We start from the raw sequence: 22,535 nt of genomic DNA, 5'->3' as shown, positions 1-22,535 counted from the left end.
GCCTCTTGCTAGGAGAAGTGTTCCATCTGGTGTGGAACACGGGACTCATGTATGCCTTCTCGCTGATACTTCTCCTGCCTCTAGTTCTAAAGAATATGAGGACAGTCCGGACCCAAGCCAACCTAGTGGCTCCGGATTGGTCACAGAATTTGGTGTCTTTCAATCAGGCTGCTCGATGGGGAGGATCTGCTGTTGCATCAACAGGTCAGAGTTTTAGACTCGGAGACTCTGCAAGAGGGAGGGTGTGGGGGGCTTACAAGCCTCCTCAGAAGAAGTCTTCCTCCTCAGGGCCACAACAGGCAGGGTGCTGTAGTGCAGGAAAAACAAGTAGCACAGGAGGTTACACGTCTCTACCCTGGGTAGCAGATCACCTGTGTAGCTCAAAAAAGGGAACCAGTAAAAAGGGGGTGGAGTTCCGGAGAGGAAGAGCCTCCAATTGCAACCCTGGAGTATCCAGTCTCTCAAGATGAAGGTTGATTACACACCCTAAATTTACACAGTGGAAGTGTGACACATGTAGAAAGAACTCCGAGATTTAATTGTATGAGAACCTAGTTGCTAATAATCCCTCCACATCCACTTTCAGGATGTCAGTCTAGTCCAGGATCTCTATGACCTGAGGCATGGAGACCTCCACACCCTTCAGCCTCAGGCTATAAGCAGTAGAGGATGTCTTCTGAAGAGACTCAGGGGGCTTCGAGTCCCTTGGGCAGGAAATTCCAGTGGATCCTCTACTGGGTTCCCTCTCTAATAAAGGGCCTGATTTAGAGTTTGGCAGACTAATGCTCCATCGCAACCATCATGAATATGCCACCCCCTTTATCCTAATGTGCTTGTAATGCGGTTGTCCATCAAACTCTGTATCAGACCCTTAGTCACTTACTGCAATGTGAAGGTGGGCTACACTTGTCTAATCCAGGACATTAGGTTGTTTTGCTCTGTAAATTGGCTTTTTTGGCATATTGACTGGCATAAAAACTCGGATGTAATTGCCTTTCCAGAGTCAGATGTGCTTGTTAAGAAGCACACACGTGTCAGCTATCTTATAACTTTTTTTGAAAGTGCAAGGATGAAGAAAAGGATGAAATAGTTATGGCCCAGTTACCTACAAACTGATTACGCTAACATAGTCTTCTTTTCCTAGTCTTTTTCAACTGCTGTCCTGCCTGACGTGTGCTTAGTTATCCACATAGGAAAACAGTGCGGTAGCCATATATAGTGTTTCTGTATTTAGTAGTTTGAAAGCATGTAGCAAGCCCACCAAAATGATTTGAGGCTTGGTTCAGGGGTTCCACGTCTCATGCTGTACTTCACCTTCACCTTTATGGACGGAATACGGAAAGTTGAATGGGATTATCCTTAAATCCCTGGAAAGAGGAACATTTTCGTATCTGTTGTTTTGGTGTGTTGTGAGAGCACGGAAATGTGTTAATGTGGGTGATGTGTCTGTATATATTATGATACTGGAGCTCTAGTTACTGAATTAGTTTGGGATGGGAGTTTGTTGTTGTAGCACTGTGAGAGGCATTCTCCAAAGACTGTATAGACTGTATTTTTCCTCCTCCTTAGTGGCTGCTTTCCACTACTGGTGGTGAGCATAGAAGTGGGTGAGCTGATTTTCTGGTTATTTAGTTTTCCAGAGCTCCTTCCCCCTTTGGTGCAGACAGGTGCGGTCTCTTTGTTGCCTTAACTTAAAGTACTTTATGACTTTATTTAGGACTGACCAATATGCCAGCAAGGTTACTAATTAACTAACACTCTTTTGCTTTGTAGTCCGAGAGTTCTACATTCCAGGAGTGTAGCAGCACATACACTTCACTGCCTGTCTGATATGTAGCTGGGTATGGTTTACATCTCCCCATTCTCTCTTGCAGCCCTGGGCATCACGTCAGTTTAGGTTGGTTTTCTGCTACACGCTGGAGTGCGCCTGTACCATTCCAACCATACATAGGATGTGTCTAGATGTTAGAGTGTCAGGGCTGAGTTACTAATCCATAATACCTTGAAGTTTGTCTAATCAATTCATATTTTTGTTCTAAAAGATGAAGGGGTTGTTCTTTAATATGTGCTCAGTATGTAGAAAACATCCACACATTTATTTTTTCATTACCATTTATTTGTAATTTATTGTTTTCGTTTTATGATGTGTTGGCATAAATATTAAAGGCTTGATTTTTAAAGTTTGTGAACGTGTTTGGTGAACCGTAGTTCAATTATCCTCACTATCCTGTTTATTACTTTATTGAATGACTGCATTCTCTTTGATGCCTTATAAACATTTCCTTTTTGCCCACACAGTAGTCCCCAAAGCTCACCTAATCATACACCAACAAGACATGGGCGTTGCACAGTACGTGGTGGAAGAGGACGAAACCAAGACTTTTTAATGGAAATTCAACTGAGCAAGGTATTGTGATCCTCATCAAGGCAGAGGCATTATTGTGTCTGTCCTACCATTATTGGTCCGAATGATAATTTTTTTAAATCTATCAGTATACATTCCACAAATGTATTAATGGATTATTTGGCGTGAACATTTTGATTATATTTGTGTATTATTATGACATGTTAGCTTCAGTGCACTTGAGTCCGCATTCTGGGGCTCTGAGCCTGCATTGCCACAGCTGTTCTCTGAACCTGAAGTAAGTAAGGTTTGCCTCCCTGGCCTCACTCCCACATTGTTTGACAGTGGGCTGCTTTTCCGGGAACTTTGAGCCCAACTAGAATGCCTGGTAGACAATCGCATCCTGAGCAAAAGTTTGGGGGAGGGGCATTTTTTTTTTTACAGTTTAAGTACTTCCCCTTAGTGCTGAATAACAGATGTGTATTTTTACATGACTCAATGATACTCATTTTATCCGCCTTGGAAGGAAGAAAGCTGAGTAGACTCGCCTGGATTTGAACCGGTGGCTATTAGGTCAAACAATGTATGCCCAGATAAGTATTCTATACTTTTTCCTGCATCTAGGAACTGGTGACAACTGGTTAGGTGCTGCATAGATACTCCTGCCCGTAAATGACACATTATAAACTTTTTTCCACGCTCCAGACTGGATCTGGAAACTTTCTGCAGTACCAGCTCAACAGTGCGACATAGCACTACTGCAATACCTGCCATGAAGCCGCAAGATGTCATTATGGATATGATTAAACAAGTTCATTGAGGTACTGGTACAGTTAGGGATTCATGTCATTCTGTACCTGGCAGCCGGGGATAAGTTGAGGTGGGTGGCCACAATAAACACACACAAGGCACAAAGCCTGGGAAAAAGAGCGAGAGGAGTGAAAACGGCTATCAGCCACAAAGGATAGGTGCGGGACTGGAGGACAGACACAAACACTGCATTGTTTCTTCATTGAACACCTGGTCTCCTTGGGAGAACTCATGAAATCTGGAATATGCACGGAAATTATCCTATGATATGAGAACGTTGGAACCAGGCCCAATGTAGGACTCGAGGGAGGACATATACATGGCACGCCAAACTCATGACAAATAATCAATCTATCAGGGAATTTGTAAAGCGCACTGCTTACCCGCTAGGGTCTCAAGGCGCTGGGGGGGGGGGAGAGGGGGGGGGGGGGAGCTGCAGCTAGTGGTCGAAGAGCCAGGTCTTGAGCAGTCTTCTGAATACCTGGCGGTCTGTCGAAGGGGGAGGGCGTTCCAGGACTTGGCGGCGCGGTGGGATAAGGATCTGCCCACGGAGTTGGTTTTGTGGATGCGCGAGACGGCATAGAAGGAGAGTCTGTCGTTGAGGTAGGCTGGGCCGGTATTGTGGAGTGCCTTGTGTGCGAGGATCATGAGTTTGAATGTGATTCTTTTGTCGACGGGGAGCCAGTGCAGTTCTCTCAGGTGCTGGGTGATGTGGTCCCGGCGTGGGACGTTGAGGATCAGGCGTGCGGAGGCGTTCTGGATTCTTTGGAGTCTGTTGATGAGTTTGGACGGGGCTCCGGCATAGAGGGCATTTCCGTAGTCGAGTCGGCTGCTGACGAGGGCGTGGGTGACGGTTTTCCGAGTGTCCGTCGGGATCCATCTGTAGATCTTGCGGAGCATGCGGAGGGTGTGGAAGCAGGAGGAGGAGACTGCGTTGACTTGGTTGGTCATGCTGAGCTTGGAGTCGAGGATGACCCCTAGGTTGCGTGCGTGGTTGGTTGGTTGACAGATCTCTGTGCCCACTCTCATGGTGGGGCGCTATGTCCCTCATCTTCTAAAGGGCTTGGCCCAACAGCTAAGGCAGAGCGTGGAGTACAAATCCCTCAGTGCACTCAGTACAGCCTAAATGGAAAGGCCTGCAGCAAAATGGTGTCAAGACATGCTTGAAAAACAGAAAAACCTTCTGTAGACAGTAAACGTGCCTGTGTGAATCGTAAATACTCGTATTTTATAGGAAGTTCAACCCCTTCTGGAAACACTCAAAGGATGTGGGAAGGTACCTCTTGCAGGAATCCATAAACAGGTTGGGAATCTTGGGGTCTGTGGATGACTATTTGGAATCTATTGCCAAAGAGGCAAATAACTTTAGTACAGGTGCACCTCAAAATAGGCCTGATTGAAGTAGAGGGAAACATAAGAAGATAGGTTTGAGAGCAGATTTAAAAGAAATATCTATGATTAGAGGGCTGGACACTTGAGGATTCTTTTGATTAGTCTGCTCAACAAAGACCTGGCTACCTTTCAACAGGAATATTTGTGGAACTTGGAACAAAGCCTTCCAGCATCAACATTGCTAAGACAATACTAAGGCAGGAGAAGTGTCACTTGATATCAAAGAAAAGGTAGGTCTGTTCTGCTTCTTCTAACCAACTCTGTCTTCTAAAGGCAACAAGGAGGGGATGGCACCATTTCGGAACAAACTATCTTTCCTTAAAATTTCAAGCTAACAGACAGATGCCCTGGGTAGTCTCAAAAGAGAGGAGGACATTCAGGTGGCCAGAAAAGATGTGACACTGCACCAAGAGCTAGGCCCTGTGGTATGTCGTGGCTCATCAGATCCTGTAGACCCCAACATGTTTATTACAGTTGGTTTTGAGAATGTTACTGGAGACATGGGATAGAATCTCAAAAAACAGAGGGATTACAAGTCCTATTCCTCTCAATCCTAGCCATAATAATCCGGACTTTGTACCACCACAGGAAGGTCCTCCAGTCCATAAAAGGGCTGAAGGGAAGGTAGGATGACATCTGACATGTTTATCAATGGAAACAGCAAACATAGTAAAGGTGTTTTGGGGTGGGAGAGTCGCAAAGGTCCAACACATTTGGCACTGGGTGATGCTGATGGAAGTTAGGCTGGTAGCTTCATAATAACTGACACAAGGTGTGAAAATCTTAATATCATCCAGGTGTTGGATATCTAGCCTTTATCGAGTCTTGTCAACTCTGTTGAAACCGTACCCTTGGAGAAACCAGAAGGGAAGGGAGAAAGACTGGAAAAAGGTGTCAAAAATATATATAAATGCAATTTATCAATGCAGAATATGGAGTCTTCCTTAAAAATAATGATGGAGTGGTACTTGACTCACAAAGGCTAGACATTATTTCTACAAACACAAACGATAGATGCTGGAGGGATCTGGAAAAGAGGGAGGTGCTGCATTATATTTAGTGGTCCCACTGCATACTAGCCACATATTGGAAGGAGGTGCTATCGTCTATGAAAGAAATCATGGGATTTGCCATATAATCTGGGAGTTATTATTCTAAATCTTGAAAAGTGGGAAGAAATTATCCTCTGTGGCTGTAGACTGATATTCCAGTTACTCTCAAACGCCAAGATGAATATTGCTTGGCATTGGAGGCAAAAAACTGCTAAAAATTGCATGCATACATTGTGCTGGAAATATTTGAGCTCATATGAATAAGGAAAATATAACTTACTGGCTGTCTTGTTACCACCATTGACGTATATAAACATGGCCAACCCAGGTGACTCTACTGATCTAGAGCAGATGAACTGTCCCTTGATTTCTTTCGCTATTTGAAACTTATATTTTTTTAGGAAATTATGATTCCACTAAAATCTACTCTTGAAGCTCTGCACAAAATGCTGTGTGATGTTTTGACACACAAATTACTGGAAGTCCATGTGGTGTTTGGTTAAGTTTCTGGACACAACTTCACAACACATATAACATGTGTTACCAAATGCACAATAAGGCTATTTGGAAGAGAGTAGCTATGCTACCATGTCCTTTTTAAAACTCAAAGTCAAGGAACCTCCTTAAAAATACAGAACACTCCATACGCAATTGATATATGAAAGAGCACAAACCAAATGGAGCCACAAGAGGTCTTCCTCTTCCTCTCAATGTGAAGAAAATGTAAAGGGAGCGGGGCCGACCCAGCTCCAAGATTTCCTCACCTGTATGAGTTCCAGATCTACCCGCTGCTCTTCATTTCTGTTGTCACCGCTAAGCTCTGGTGAATTGGTTTGGGGTAGGAAGCGCAATGGGAGAACAAGTGAGAGTCCCTCTGTGAGAATCTTGCCCTAGTGGTCAAACTGTTTGTGGCTCCCACCTAAAAGTGTTGGTGCTCTGCAGTGCAGACTTTCCTTTCTGATTGTGGCAGCATGAGGTTGCTGTTCCCCTTTGAGCATGTCAGCAGCACCTAAGGTGCATCTGATTATGTTATTGAAGATAGCTGGTGATGAGGGAGACAACAACTGAGTGCTACAGTAAACTATGACTGTGGTGGATAAGCAGGAGACAGTGAGGGATTGGGAAAACATTGTAGAGGCACTGAAGATCCGTGGAGCTGGTTGGGCCAGCTCCCATGACATCTGGAGATGCTTGCAAGTTTTGCCTTTGCTGGAGGGGGAGGTGCCCATTTTCAAACCCACGAGGCTTGTGGGTGAGACCCTAAGGGACAGACTCCTCTCATCTAGCAGCTGCTCTCCTGACTGGAAGCCATTATGGCAGTGAGGAAGGAGAGAGATTATGTCAACGCTTCATGTCCAGTGCCTGCCGAAGCAACTTAGAACACCACAAGAGTGAGCCTACAGGATGAGGTGGAGATGTTGCTGGGGGAGAGAGCCCTCCTTCAGTCCATTTGTGAATTGAAGTTGGACTTGCACGAGAGGACAGGCACAATTGAAAAGGCAAGCATGGACACAGTACAGAAACTAGAAGAGCTGTCTGACAGTGTGGCAAATGGAAGCGGCTCAGGAGGAAATAGCGACCTCTTGCAGACTTCAGATGGTTCGATGATAAAGGCTGTAGATGAGGTTCTTGAATTAGAGGCATTTACGAAAAACGCATTGGATTCCCTCACAGTACTGGAGCACAGGTTTGAAATATTAAATAGACTGGAAAGAGGAGCCCATATTTAAGTACTAGGGATTAAAGCAGATATGCCACAGGGTGACCTTCTGAAATGTGTCAGAGAAGTGATAGCTGGATATTTGCATATGTGGTAGATATGTGACTGAGAGCTGGTTTTCCCCAAAATCATCAGTGCTGGAGCAAAGGCTGGTGGTACAGTGATGGTAGTTGTGCACTCCCGCAACTCGAGGGACAAGATTCTATTGCTAGAGCTGCAAAAGAAAATGCTGGTGCTGTGCAAGAATGGTCTACTATTATTTCTGAATTTGAGTCCCTCCACTCTGGGCAGGAAAAAAGTGCTTCTGGCTATCAAATAGCAACTGGTCACAAAAGGTTGTCATCGTAGGTGGAATATCTGGTATTACTAAAGGTACGTGGTATCAAATGTTAAAGGTTGAACAGGTGAGCTTTCTTGAAGAGACTGAAATGTGACTGAATGTGACAGTCTTATTGGGACTGCTTTCTCTGAACTTAGAAGGGGGTAGTTTTCCATCCCACATCTGATGGGGTATGCCTACTCTGTAATGGGGACTGATAGACTGGTACTTTTTCTTAAAGTGGGTGTTCGATTCTTACTGCCTCCGCTCTGTCCCTCTTTTTCCCCCATCTCATTACAGCCACTGTCTTATCAGTGTTGATACCGGAGAAAAGCACATTTGGATTAATGGCAGTGGTTATCCCTGTGCTTGCAGTTGTCATTTACCTCGCAATTGTAAAACGTTTCACAACTACTGTGACATTAGCCAAACATGGCTTTGTTGTAAAAAATAGTTTTTCTGTGTTGCTGCCAAGTAAATTTGAACCGGTAGAAAAAGATAAGTGCAAAAAGAGGTTCATCGAGTAATCTGCCTCCTTGGAACCCATTCCAGTACTTCCAGCAATTAACACCAAAAGAAAATGGCATATTTCCTTTCCTTGGCGGCCTCTGAGGCTCGAATAAAAAACCTTTAAGAAAGACTTATGGTCTCTGGCATCACTATGGATCTCTTGTGACATCGTCTGACTTTCTTGCATCATACACAGCTTTAGTCCGGACCAGACCAGGCCAGCTGTGGAAAAGAGATTTTCTGCTTCAACATCAACGCAAGACAGAGTGGATTCCAACAATTCTAAAATGAAGTTAGTTAAATACCTTCATTTACAAGAGATGCCTAACAATAAAAGCATAATTCATTGCGATCCCCATGGTTGAAAACCATGGCAGTGAGGCAGACAACATCTTGACTTAGATGCCATCCTATTTGGGATTATTGCTCAACCTTCAGAATTCTATTAGGTTGGACTCATCTCCAGAGGCAGATTCCCAAGTTACTGAAGCTGAGCAGTCACATTATCCAGCAAAATAAACAAAGCAGCAAAAACACTGGATCTTCCTTCACGCCGAGTTTACTCTTTTTCACCTGGAAAAAAAATTGTAAGGCAGTTTTACCTTTCATCAATGTTCTGATGCATAGCATTCAAGACACCCTTGTAAAGCTGAAAACGTGTTCTAGTGAGACACACATCCAGAACACATGTTGAAACCATCTGACCCACTTTTGTTTTCAGTCCGTCCGGCTCCAGAGAGGCTCATGGTTTAGGCTTGTTCTGCTAAATTTAAGCTTCTTAAACTAAAATGTTAGCAGAGCATTTTCCCTACCGCTACTCCATGTAGGAAAATAAAATAAATAGATGACTTGTGTCGCTAAGTGTCTATGACTGTAAGCCTGACTCGTATATGTCCAATGCCACGTTTGGCACTTAGAAGTACTAGATTTGCTTAATTTACCTGAAAAAAATAGGGACTTATTTATTTCTCTTCTGTGAGATGGAAAGGATGCTGCAAAATGTGGATGCAGTGGCCTGCTCTTTGGGTACAGGAATAATACAAAGACAACACTCTTCTTTATAATAAATCTTTTATTTCAAACTTTCTGTTCCCCTCCATTCCTACCATTGACTAAGGTTTGATTTGATGTCTACCACAAATTTCTTTTCTGCTTTAGGGTCAGTAAAGGTGTAGTTTTGCCATCTCCTTATATGCAAAGTCTTGCCTTTTTCCTCAGGGATGCAGCACAATTCTTTGTCAGCAACTCCTATTTAACATTTTGAAGCCCCATTCTCTTGAGTTGTGTGATTCTCTTAAGGCATGGGAAAATCAATCTTTCATGTCATTTGTGGAGAAGGCCTCGGTTTCTGGAGACCACTCACATGTACACCTCCTTCTGTTGGGAAGATACCAGTTCGAACAAAACAATTCTACTGTCCAGATTTTTCCTTTCAGGCCCTCTGATCTTCCAAGAGTATTGCTTTACGGATGTCCTGCAAGGCTTCATCTCCTTTCTCTTCACTTCTGATTGCAATCATTTTCGACGTCTTCTCTGACATTTTCCCGCTATAGTGTGGGGGAACCCCCAGATTTTTAAATGTGAGGCCCTCAAGTGCTGTCTAGCATTTCATCCTCCCTCTCTAGTCTGGTCATACTGGAAATTTTCTTTTTCTTTTTTTTTTTAACCTTTGTTATTTTATAAACATATGACAACAATCAAAAAAAGAAAAACCGCAGGGCTAAACAGAGCCCATATTAATTGCCAGATTACAACAATAAGATACTATAGAGAAAATAAAAGCCAATTTTAACGTCATGATTAATAGAACAGAGCATAAATACCCAGTTCTCCTCCCGGTCCAACCTTGCTCATCACCACAATGCTCATCCCTCACTATCCGAGGAGCCGTCCTCCACCCCCCCGATCCAAAAACATTTGACATAGCATCCCCCAAGCTGCTAAATCAACTTGAAGTTTGTCATCAGTTGGCAAGCATTTGCGTCTTTTCAGCCACAGCCCATTCTGAAACATCTGTATTCCAAAGCTCCTCCGATAGAGCCCTAACCCCCATCCGAGTGATGGCGACTCACCTTCTCACCAGCACAAGTGCCCGATGCATGAATCGAATCATCATTTTTCACTTCTTGGGGAGCACCAGACGCCCAGCAGGCACAGCTGTGGCGTGATATCACAAGTCAGGGTAGTGGCCTAGGTCAGTCTTCTAAGTACCCTCTCCCATAAGTCTCTCACCGACCACAACCCCACCCCAGATGCATAAAATCTGCCCCGCCCACCCCCACTGCACATGAGGGACACGTTGAGTCACGTTCAGCATTCATTTTGTTCAGGCCCACCGGCATCATATAGGTGCGATGTATAAAGTTAAAGTGAATTAATTTGAACAGGGGTTACTGGACAGTGTCTTCAACAGTTCACATGTCCGAGCCCAACCATATCCGACATAGGGGCCCCCAGGTCTACCTCCCAAACATCCTGCACCATCAGTCGTCCCTGAATTTTTTCAGTCTGCAGCTCCTTTTAAATCAAAGAAATGAGGTGACGCCCAACCCCCAGCTTCAATATCGCCCTAGCTCAGCCGAGGCTGATGGGGCTGCCGCGTATGGTGGCCAAAGCCCCCTCACCGTGTCAGACACACCAACATAATGAAGGTAATGCCCCGGGCTTGCGCAAACCAAGCCCACGCTTCTTCAAATGACAAAAAACCTCAGTAGGATGCAGATCCCCCACTAATTCACAGCCACACTCATGCCAAGTCTGGAAAGACATGGTTTCTTCCTTCTGGTAAAATGGAGCCAAAATCCATTTCAGTAGTTCTCTATGAAAGGGAGCCCTCTGAATCACCACTGTCACCACCCTGTGCCACACCACTGCTGTCTGTCACACCACACATGGTACATCCGGGCACACCCCAGTAGCCGCCATCAGATATACAGGTAGCTCGTTCTCCTCCATCAAACCCCGCAAGAAGATTCTTCTCCCAATTATCTCCCTCATGCATCCATTTTGTTGTGTGCTACATGTGAGAAACACAATTATAATATTTCCAATTTGGGACCCCTGTCCTCATACCCCTTCATCAGTCAGCCTCACTACTCTAGTTCGTTTTCCCACTAAAATAAGCAAGGTAAGAAGGAAATTCAACTGACGGAACACCTCCGCGCGCATAGGACACAAGGAATTTTGGATCAAGTACAGGCATAGAGTCAAAAACACCATTTTGGAAACCACAACTCTACCCATCAATAATAACAACAAAGTGTACCAACGCCGGACAGAGGCCTACAGGGAGCCAATAACCATCTCAGTGTTGTTTTGTAGCTGTTCATTGCGCATATGCGCTACCATCATACCAAGATAATGAAACTTCTCCATCTCCTATCTCAACCCCAGATCTTGCAGCCGATCCCTAGGCACCTTAGTTAGCACCGCTGGCATAAACACCAGGGACATTTGTTTATTGATTTGGAGGCCGAACACTTCGCCAAACCCCTGGAGCAGCTCCAGCAAAGCTGCCACTGACATACTAGGTTCACTTAGATAAAACAGTGCATCGTCCACGTATAAAGATATAATATGCCGTGAGTGCCCCACCTCGATCCCCCATTCACACAACACCATGCAGGCCTTCACTGCCAATGACTCCACAGCCAACGCAAAAAGTAGGGTCATTCAATATCCCATTGTACAGATCTATGCTGGCCCACCCTAATCCATGCTCCAGGGCCAGTGTATAGCAACTAAATCCTTGCTCGAAAATGTGCCCAAACCCCATGGATTTCATAACCTTCAGAAGGTATGCACAATCCCCCATATCAAACTCCTTCTCAATATCAATTGAAGCCAACGCCATGTCCTCCACTCTACCCTCGACCTAAAGCTTGACATGTGCTAAGCACCTGTGCGCCATACATTCCTCATTGTACTACAGCCAGGGATGAACTTGCACTGAGCTAGATGCATCAGGCCCGACATCACTGAGCTCAGGCAACACACCAATAGGTTACAGAGTATTTTAATATTGGTGTTTACTCTCTTAAGAGGCCTGTACAACGCAGGACAAGAAGCCCCCCCCCCTCCTCCCCCCCCCCCCCCCCAGCTTGCACATAAAGACCTCACACATACTAGGCAGGAGAACCCTTTTCACCTTAGCTTCCAGGAAGACTTCCGATAATGGGTGCGTCAACTGTGCTGTAAAACCGCAATAAAATTCCCCGGAGCCACCCCCATCCTGTGCCTTGTTCTCCTGGAGCAGCCACTAGACAGACCTGACATCTTACAATGTAACTTTCGTGTCCAGTTCCTCAGTGGCCACTGCACCCAGTTGGGGCAGCTCCAGCGGGACGAAAAAGATTAAAACCTGTGCCACAGAGCTACAGGTGCCCTCCCGTACAACCCCTCAAGGTGCAGCTGAAAGGCCACCACAACCTCTGCTCTGGAGGGCGCAATCCTCCTGTCCAGCTATACCGTGTGCATCACAGAGGGGCGAGGCTCCCTCCGGAGCTGCCAAACGAGCATCCTGCTAAACTTGTCCCCCTCCCGATGCAGCTGATGCCTATGCTGTGCAAGCATATATGCATCCAGCCTACGCCATTTATCCGCTATACTCCTCCGTGCCCTTAACTCCTCCCTTTGGGTCTTAGGATTGGTCAGGTCTAACTTCTGCAAGTCGGCCAGTTCCCCCTCCTCTGCGCACAACTCACACAGTAACTGCCTGCAAAACCCATACGTCAGTCCCACACACTGCCCATGGATCACTGCTTTCATGGCATCCCACTCAACTGCACGGGTACTGGTGAAACCCCAATTAAACTGCGAATAGTCTGCCACGGACTATGATAATATGTCTCTCCCATTGCGTCACCCAGCACATCCACCGAAAAGCGTAAATTCCGAGTTGGTGCACCAACATCCCCCAGTCCATCACACACTAAGTACAGGTGTATGATCCAACAACAACCGGGCCAAGCCTACACCCTCAGAACGGCCTCCACCAGGAACCCAGCCACCAGTATCCTATCCAGTTGACTGTAGGTATGGTGGGTAAGTGAATGACGGGTAAATACTCTCTCTACCGGGCTACAAACCCTCCATATCATGACTTCATGTAACAAGTCAGTCATATGTAGCGTATCAGCCCTGGGAGGGCACCTATCTCACTTGCTGTCCAGGACACAATTGAAGTCTCCCAATCATATAAAAAGACCATCCACGTCAGACGCTATCACGTCGTGTAGCCTGAAGTAAAACCGAGGCTCCTCAATATTGGGTGTATTTTATTGAGGACTGAAAGGGCCCTCCCATCAAGCATACCATGTAGTAAAACACAGCTCCCCAGGGCCACACATACCAGAACCGTCCTGACATAAGAAAAATGAAACAATTGGCCTTTCTGCCTCTTGGCCACCTTGTCAATCTTCCCATCGATTGCGGTGTGTCTCCTGCAGACAGGCTAGGAGAAGACTCTGTACCTCTTAACATACGTTCCCAGTCCCCAGACATTCCAGGTAGGCAGCAGTATCTTTCCTCCCATCCGTGCGATAACCCAGTGCCCGCCACTCCATCCCCTCTGTACCTCAATAGCTTGCTAAGAATGTTGCTTAAAAAACTGCAACCTACAAATAAACCAAAAATTATGAACTAACCCCCACCACCCCAGGACAAACGTAGTAGAACAGTCATGCTACCTTGTGCCAGGCCAAGACACTATCCCTTATTTATCCAACCAGGATAAGCACCCCAACTCCCCCCAATTACCATCCACAGCACCCCTATTCCCCCCACCCCAGCTCCCGGTGAAGTGTGCTACAACACAACACTGAGCCCCAGGGTTTAAACATCGAGTCCTGGAGTGGAAGAACAGCAGTAAACCTAACATCACAGCACATTGAACTGAAACACATCATCTCAAAAGCAATAGGTTCCCCCTCAGCAAGCTGAAAGCAGCCCATTCGCCAAAGTAATCAGGCCTGAACAGAGAGGATAAACACAATTGCCTTTAACCATCCCACCCATCTTCCTGCTCACCACAGAGAACACTGGATATTTTAACCTGCAAGCAAAACATGCGAAATCAGATTATTACACAGCAGAAAGGTTAGTAGGTTAGTTTCTGTCACAACATCGGTTAAATGTGACTGGAAATCATTCAATGAAGAGGCCAGTTCCCCAGTCGGGGACACTGCCCATTCACTCCACAGTGTAGCTGTTGCAGCCACCTACACAGTGCCTTCAGCTTGAATAGTAACTCTATGCAAGTCTTGTGACCCACCACACGGAAAGCCCTATTTAATATGGTCTCTCCAATCACCACTGCCACGCTGTCCCCCAAAATGGCCTCGGACACCCAGGCCACTGGTCGATGCACCATCCCAGATCTCCAGCCAGTCCCACACATCCTAAGGTCTCTCAAAAAAGTGTTATCCCCATTAGCTATGACCTTCAACTTGGAGCGGTAGAGCAACATGTACTTTAAGTTCATAGCCCGCAACTTCTGACACTAATGAGTGACTTGTATTGCTCCTGAACTTTTCTTGTATACTCCGTGAAAGTGCCAATGACATGATTGTCAATCCTTCAGATCTCCTGTTCCCTTGATGCTCTTAGTATGCAGTCTCTGTCCCTATAATTTGGTATTTTGGCTCTAATAGCCCACAGAGAACTCCCAGGCAGTGAAGCCGGCACCAATGCCTGGTGTGCCCCCTTAAACAACAAATAGTTCAGACAGCCCACTTGGCTGCAGCTCTCCAGAAAGTTTACCGTTGACGAGCCCGCCACTCTCTCTGGAATTCCCAGGAACTGTAGGTTATAGTGGCAGGAACAACCCTCCTCATCCTCCACGCGGGCCTCCAACCCCTTAGTGATCATCACCATCTTAGCCATCTGCTACTTTAGTGTTGAGACCTCACTGTGTAGTCTCAATGTTGTTCTCAGCAGTTGTCACTTTCACTGCAACCTTCTGCAAATCAACCCTAAGCAGGTTCACATCAACAGATACCGTTTCAATTTTCTGTTCCAATATGGAGGACGAACCCTGTATAGCAGCCAATAATTAGGCCTGTGAGGGCTCACCCCCAGTTCTGGGGTTCCGCACTCCCTTGATCAATCAGATACTGTATCGGCTGCCGGAGGGTGGCATTCTGCTTTATAGGGTTAGATGCAGGGGTGTTTGGATGCTTTTCTTCTCCCATAATTGCGTCTAACAGGACCACACACAGCGCTCCGGCACCTCCCGATGCCTCGACGTCAACAACAATCCAGCTCACTCCGCGGGCCGTGCCTACAGGTCCCGCACTCAGGGGTGCACGCACTCCCTTTCGGCACTGCAGTGGTCCTGGCCAGGCCCAAGATGGCCTCCCTGCTCGTTGCCGCCAGGTGCTTTGAACCAACAGTGCGTCCTTTTGGCCCTCAAATTGCCACAGTCAGGCCCAGGATTCTGGACTGCACACAGTGCTCTTCCCTCTTGCCTCCACCGACAGTTACGAAGCTTCAGGGCACAGGATTTGTTGGGATTATGGACAGGCTAGCCGGGAGAAGTGATCTCTACGTCCGCTTGGCCATCATGCCAGGCCACGCCCCTCTGAAAATGGTCTTTAAGTTCTCCTGTCTCACAATTGCCACAATATGTCCACTGATGGAGTTCTCCAGCTTTGCTAGGTGGTGTTCTATTCCCACGAGTCGCACATCATGCAATCCAGCTGCCCCTTTTAGTTCTTCAAAACCCTTGTCTATCACTGAGACCTTATGGTTGAATTTCCTGACTGTGTCCTTCAATATTTCTTGTAACTCATGGGGTCATTTTTCTCTGGAGGCCAAGTCAATCATTGTGGAGTGCGCCTCTTATTGTTTTTTGTTGCTCTGTCTGGTTGAATGCACCATATGGCATGAGGCAAAGAAATCTTTGTTATCTCTGGAGTGTTTTGGTTTAATTCCTTTTGGCCGCTTAGTGGTTTGGCTATATTAACTTAATTTTTTTCTGTATGCTGAAAAGAGAGACAGCTTTGTAATCCCATCATTGGTCAGCAGCTGTCACTCACTAGGGATCATTTGCTTAGGCCTTTCCACTTCTTCTGCCCCCATTGTGGAGTACTACCAACGGATTCCTGTCCCTGAGGGTCTCTGAGGTATCTTATGGATGATCACTCCTCTGTTGGCTGCCTCCTTTCTTTCATAGACACATCTGTCAATAGTTGAAGCCCCACATGATCCTGCTCTGGCTCTGAGTCCCAGTGCTATCTTAAACCTCCTCACAGCCACTGAGGAGGAGTAGATGGGGTCTCTGTAATCTAGTAGCAGAAAATGTTGTTTGAGGCCCAGGATTCGACAATCTAATACCTCTGTCTTTGCCAGGAGCCTTTGCTATGCTCCACTCCTGCCTGAGGGCACTGTTTCCAGCCTTGTAGTGGCACAATTGTTACGGTATACTTTTTACTTACCTTTCCCTTACCCAAGGGCAGGGATGGGGTGTATCTCAGATAAATCTAATGTTATTTGTCTAATATAATATTTACGAGATGGCATGGTTATTTTTTGCTGAACACTTACTTATTCATTTAGGTGTATTCATGCATCAAGTGTCCACCATTGCGACCCACAGAAAGCACCAGTAGGTATTGTGAACCCTGCAATATATCATTAATAGGCACAAACCTGTACTCCTCAAATCTTACACCTAATGATGTTTCCACTCCATATGGAGAAACCAAGCGTTGCCGGTTGACATCGGTTTGTCACTTTTAGACTTATTTATCATAGTTTTCTAAACGTATCTGTAATTTATGAATGATTTTAAATTGGAGGAGCTTATACCACTAATTCTTTGAAACCCTCCTGATCAGCGCACAAGCATCATCCTGGTCATCGTCCATAATTTCACCCCTAATACCCTGCTCTCACTTACGTCTAGGTGCATTAAGCTGTCATTCCGTTTCTCACAGACCAACAATATTGTATAGCCTAGACACTGTATATGCACAGTGTCTTTACCAGTAATAAACATCTGTTGATTGTCCTTGGAAGTCTGCTGTAAATACTGCAGTGCCACCCAGAGGTCAAAATACATAAACAAGTCTGTTTACTTTCAAATTGCACTTATGAGATACACAAGACAACTATGAATCAGATCACCACAACATTGTGATTGGCTGGATAAACATTGACTCAGAAGTAAAGAGTAGGAGTGCTCTAGTTTGGAATGCAGGCAGAATGAGGCTTTGCCAGTCACACTAATCAATTTTCTGTGAGCATAAATTTACTGGATACTAGTCCTATTCACAAAAAAATTTTTATGACTAGGTGCTACATACTCTTGGCGTACTCTTGGCTTACTCATGAATTTCCTGGGCAAGCCAGAAGTACCACTGGATTACTCTAAGAATTCAATAGTATGTCTAGAGTGCTACAAGAGTAAGTAACAGAAAAATCTTTGTGAATCAAATCCATAGTCTTTATATCAAACTTCTCTGAAATATGTGGTCCCATAACTACATTCTAGAACAAAGAGGAAACCCACACTAAAAGGGAGAGAGGATTGAGAGTAACACAAGCAGAAGGTAGCACACTGGATATGTTCTGTCGATTTAATACATCTCAGTGTTCGGGACACTGAAAGTATCAGTATACTGTATCGAGATCATGCCTGCTTACCATCCTACTCCATTCAGGTCAAGCCTGCTTACCACCATATTATTATTATTATTATTATCATAAAGATTTGTAGAGCGTGCAGCTACCAAAAAGGGTCTCCCAGCGCTAAAGCAGACAGCAAGCAGAGGTGCAGAAGAGAGATGAAGATATCACTGCAGCTTGCTGTATACCAAAAGCTTAGTCGGGACCGCTGAAGAAACCATACAGAAGTACAAGAACTAGCAAGGTATTTGGAACAGAAGGCATAGATGTGAACAAACAAAGCAGTAAAGTAATGATCTATATGATTGCTATTCCGGCCATTCTATCAATTGGTAATTTTAGCTAGTTGTCGATTTTGTCGAATATGATGGGTGGCTGTATGGTTCTTTTGTTGTAACGTATCTTTGTGGAGTATGACCTTAATAACTGACAAAAATGATCATGGTACCCAGAATGGGACAACCTCAAAGGAAATGTGAAAGGATGCAACTCCTGTTTTCCTAGTTAATAGTCTGCCCAGAGTATTAACTGAATATATTGATGTCCAACAGAGGGTACTATATTTGGTTTAAAAAATGTAAAGAACAGCAACATATCACTGCACAATAAAATATTTGCATCATTACTTTGTAACTGAACTTACATATGTTTCTCCTTGACAACATTGACAAAGCTAACAGGAAGTTCAAGTGCAGGAGAAAACTATGGGTGGATTAGAGGCAAAACTACCTGGTACCTTTAAAAAGCAGAAAAGGTTGTGGGTCACCCTAAATTACTACATTCTGGCCACTGGGAGAGATCACCCCTTTCTTGCTCAATAGTCAAGCAAGGAACGGTAACTCTTCTGAATTGAACGTCTTGTGATTGTCTAAAGCGGCTGTGGCTGGCAACACCTCAGGGTAGACTTGACCGAGATTAGTTAAAACTCTTCTGATACAATTTTTCTTTTATATAATATGAAGGAGGCCAGTCTGGTCTGATAGCACAAGATGATACATGACTGGAAACAATCATGGGGCAAAATCTAAGGTAGGGTCTTGCGATGTTTATTAGTGACAGTAGACAGCATGAAGCTGGACTATGACATGTTTAGGTTTGGGTAATAATTTGATAAGACCCTTTCAACTTTGCATAAGGGAAAATTGGCAGAGATGAAGTCTCACCATATTCAAGAAAGGCATCAGCTTGGAGCCATACTCTTTATCATGTAATGGCTTGGGAGTTTGCCTGTTCCCTGAGCCTCCAGAGTGGGCAAGTGCTTAACGACCCATCTAACCTTGTCCAGTCTGATGGTGAAAATTAATCTTTACCTGGCCACTGTAACCCATGTAACTTCAAACATGCCCTGATAGACAAATAGTCTGGCACAATGCCTCCAGTGTTTTCATAGAAAGCATTAACCACTTTTATTGTGCACTAACAACCCCAAAGTACAGTCAACTGTTTGCCCTTGCTGTCTTTCCTAGCTTGAACCTTCCCTTCAAGGAGGGGCGCCTCAGGGGCCTACAAGACAGGTCATACCATTAGTAAGAGAGCTGAAGCGCAGGGGCAGAAGTGCGGGAAGGAGAGAGACCCTGTTAAAGTGTCTGTAGAGTTAATCCCTAAAGTGAAGGAGGTTGGAGTTGCTGTAGATATGAAGAAGAAACATCTCTGTATTGACCTACCACCTGACTCAGTGCCTTACACTGTGATATTGTCAGGGGTACCAGAGATTCAACAAGATAAACAGGAAAATCACAGGGAACTGAAAAATAAAGTCATCTTTTGGCTCAGCAACTATAGACCACTCCCAGGATATATCAACGGTGAAATTTTACATGTTAGAAGGGTGAGCTGGTTGGGTAGCAGACGCAAGGACCTGGTAGGGGATTGTATAATCGTAAATTTCAGAGTCCCCAGAGCTGTTAGGTTAATCTGCGAAGGGATGGAAACTAGAGGGGAGGGTGGAATTCAAACTCTTGATTTGAGCTATTCCTATCCTCGTTCAACCACTGGTATCCCTCTGTTTTCACGTAACTGGAATGAAATGCCCTCTAGATATCCTTCGCCTACATTTAGGGTGGAGTGTCAACCTCCCCGGGCTAATCAACTGGATCTCCCCTTCAACTACCCTTCTTACACTTATAATCGATTTGCTCCCCTATCCACCCTAGAGGATAACGATTGGCTTGGGGATGATAGGTTTCAGCAAAGGTTATCGCCTAATGGGAGTATGTTTCGAAGTCTGGGGGTAAATAACAGTAGTAATACAACACCGCCACAAGATCGACTCACACTCCAGCCCTCCATTCCGTCTAAGAAGATCGCTGTTACGGGGGATCTTGTTCCTCGCCAGACGGGGGGTTGTCCGGAGGTGACTCCTAGTCCTCTTCATGGAACATTGCGGGTTTGGAAACTAAACTACATGTTCCGGATTGGGCTAGTTTTATTGATGAGTCTGGTATCTGGTGCTTTCAGGAAACTTGGGCAATTGCCCCTCTCTTCCGCTCTGGCTATCTGAATTTTTCAAAAACAGCAGCCAAGGGTAGTAGGGGAAGACCGGTGGGTGGTCTGTCGATATGGGTACGTCAATGTGTGGGAGTCTCTGTGGTGGAGATCCCGTTTGACAGTCCGGACATCATGGCAATAAAGATTAGCTCCACTAAGGGTCTCAATATTATTATCATTAATATATATCTTGGGGGCTTCCAGGTGGGAGATGTTCTCCAAGAGCCCTTTTATTAGAGGAATTTCTTTGTACTGTCTCTAAAAAAATAAATAGGGTTGTGTCCGGGGACTTCAACACCTGTTTTGAGCCACTTGGTTTGGTCGATGGAAAGCTTACAGAGGCAGAAGATTCTTCATGGGGTATTCCCCAGCTGGAGTTGGCGCCCATTAAAAAATGGACGCATGCGGCTATGTTTATGAAGGGTCTGTGTCTAGATAAGGGCTTGCAGGCTGTTAACGGCAGAACTAAGTCAGATAGGGCAGGGGCAGTGACCTTTGACAACGGTAGATCTGAGTCTCGTAGTGATTACATATTAGCTAACCTGGAGATGTGGTCGGTCATTGCCGACATGGTGGTCACGTGTAGACCCGAAAGTGACCATAATCCACTAGTCCTATCTCTGACTGATAACAGCTTTATTGATACTGACTTGGTTGTTGCCCCCACTGTTCAGGGTATGGTAACTCTCACTAATGACGGGAGAAGGGTACGTTGGTCGAAAATTGCAATGAATGAGGGATCTCTGTCCATGATAAGGCATCTGCTCACTACCACGGTGGTTAAACTAAATAGCTTTGAGTCGCAGGCAGAGATTAATGAAAACTTCCCTGGAATCCATAATGGGTTATTTTCTGAACTCAAATCTTTTTTTGTTAGGAGGCACCCCTCAACACTAAAAACAAAGTGTTGAGACCCTGCTCCTCGTATGATAATGGCTGTAGACAGGCTCAAAGAGCTCTGCTTATAGCCATTAAATTAAGTCTACCAGACGACATTCGAAGATGTAGGGCTACCTATAAACTAGCCCAATTATCTGCCAAAAAGAATTGGGACGAGGACCGTTGGAGGGGGTTACTTCAGGCTTGTGAGGGGCGGAATATGATGCAATTTTGGCACCTCCTCAAATGGGGTAACCGCACACAAGATATGGTTCCCACAAACTATGTGGAGCCACAGGCATGGGTCTCGCATTTTGAAAACCAGTTCAAACTGCAGTGTGGTCCTCTAACAGCGACGCAGACCCCCATGTGTGAGGAATCCCTGTTTTTTTCCCCCAGTGAGGTGAAGGCGATCCTAAAGGGCATTCCAAGTGGTAAAGCTCCAGGGCCTGAATGTATCCCTGCAGATTATTCAAACATGAGCAAGATCTATGGGTCCCAAATCTGACAATGCTAGCTAATGCCCTTGCTAGTGGAGCTTTGGTTCCCGATTCTTGGCTTGGGGCTGAGATATTGCCCATCTACAAGAAGGGCGATCGCTCTGCCCTGGCCAACTATCGTCCTATCAGCCTTATAGACGCAGTACAAAAGATTGTGGCCCGTCTTCTTTTGGGTATACAGGATTGAATGGCCGATTTTGATGTATTAACACCCCTCCAGGCGGGTTTTCGGTCAAACATTGGTACCCTAGACCAAGCATTTAGGGTCATGCTCTTATACTGGAAAGAGGTTCTGCTAGGTGGTGGCATGCTCTTTGCGGCCTTCGTGGACCTCAGGTCTGCTTTGATCTTGTACCTAGGATCAAGTTGTGGGAAGTGTTATTGGGGATGGGCATGCCCAAAGAGCTGGTAGCTTTCCTTAACAATATGCACGAACACACGCATGCAAAAGTTCGTTGGGGCAAACCTGGGGAGGTGACAGATGGGTTTGAGGTTTCTAAAGGTGTCAGACAAGGATGTGTGTTAGCCCCCACCCTGTTTTCCCTGTTTATTAATGGGGTTACGAATTACTTTTCTAATCACCCGACTGACGCTCCCTCCCTAGCTGGCAAGAAAATCCCACTGCTCATGTTCGCGGACGATACGCTCTTAATTTCTAAGACGAGACAGGGGTTACAGCTTGCATTGTCTCGCTTTGAGCTGTTCTGCCGCGGACATGAGCTGGAAGTCAATGTAAGGAAGACCAGTCAAAGCTAGGGTTAAAATGAGTGGGGTCATCCTTGATCTGACAGCTGTTTTTACGTATCTAGGAGTCACCTTTAGCGAAAACCTAAGCTGGAAACCGCAGATAGACCTCCTCACCCTTAAGCATGCCCAACTTGCCGGTGCTCTGTTG

General features: G+C 45.4%; 1 protein-coding gene across 1 annotated transcript in view; it reads left to right on the top strand.

Moving 5' to 3' along the window:
• The window catches only part of ATG2B (autophagy related 2B), a 1,105,913-nt gene that overhangs the window by 761,848 nt on the left and 321,530 nt on the right, over positions 1 to 22,535 (top strand). Inside the window, exon 32 of the mRNA XM_078660122.1 lies at positions 2,299 to 2,407. Coding sequence (XP_078516248.1) covers positions 2,299 to 2,407 — 109 coding nt within the window. The remainder of the gene's footprint in view (positions 1 to 2,298; positions 2,408 to 22,535) is intronic.

The sequence above is a fragment of the Lissotriton helveticus genome, chromosome 9 (genome assembly GCF_964261635.1).
Source record: "Lissotriton helveticus chromosome 9, aLisHel1.1, whole genome shotgun sequence".
Taxonomy (NCBI): domain Eukaryota; kingdom Metazoa; phylum Chordata; class Amphibia; order Caudata; family Salamandridae; genus Lissotriton; species Lissotriton helveticus.
Note: the sequence above shows the minus strand (reverse complement) of the source record. Positions and strands in the feature narration are given on the sequence as shown.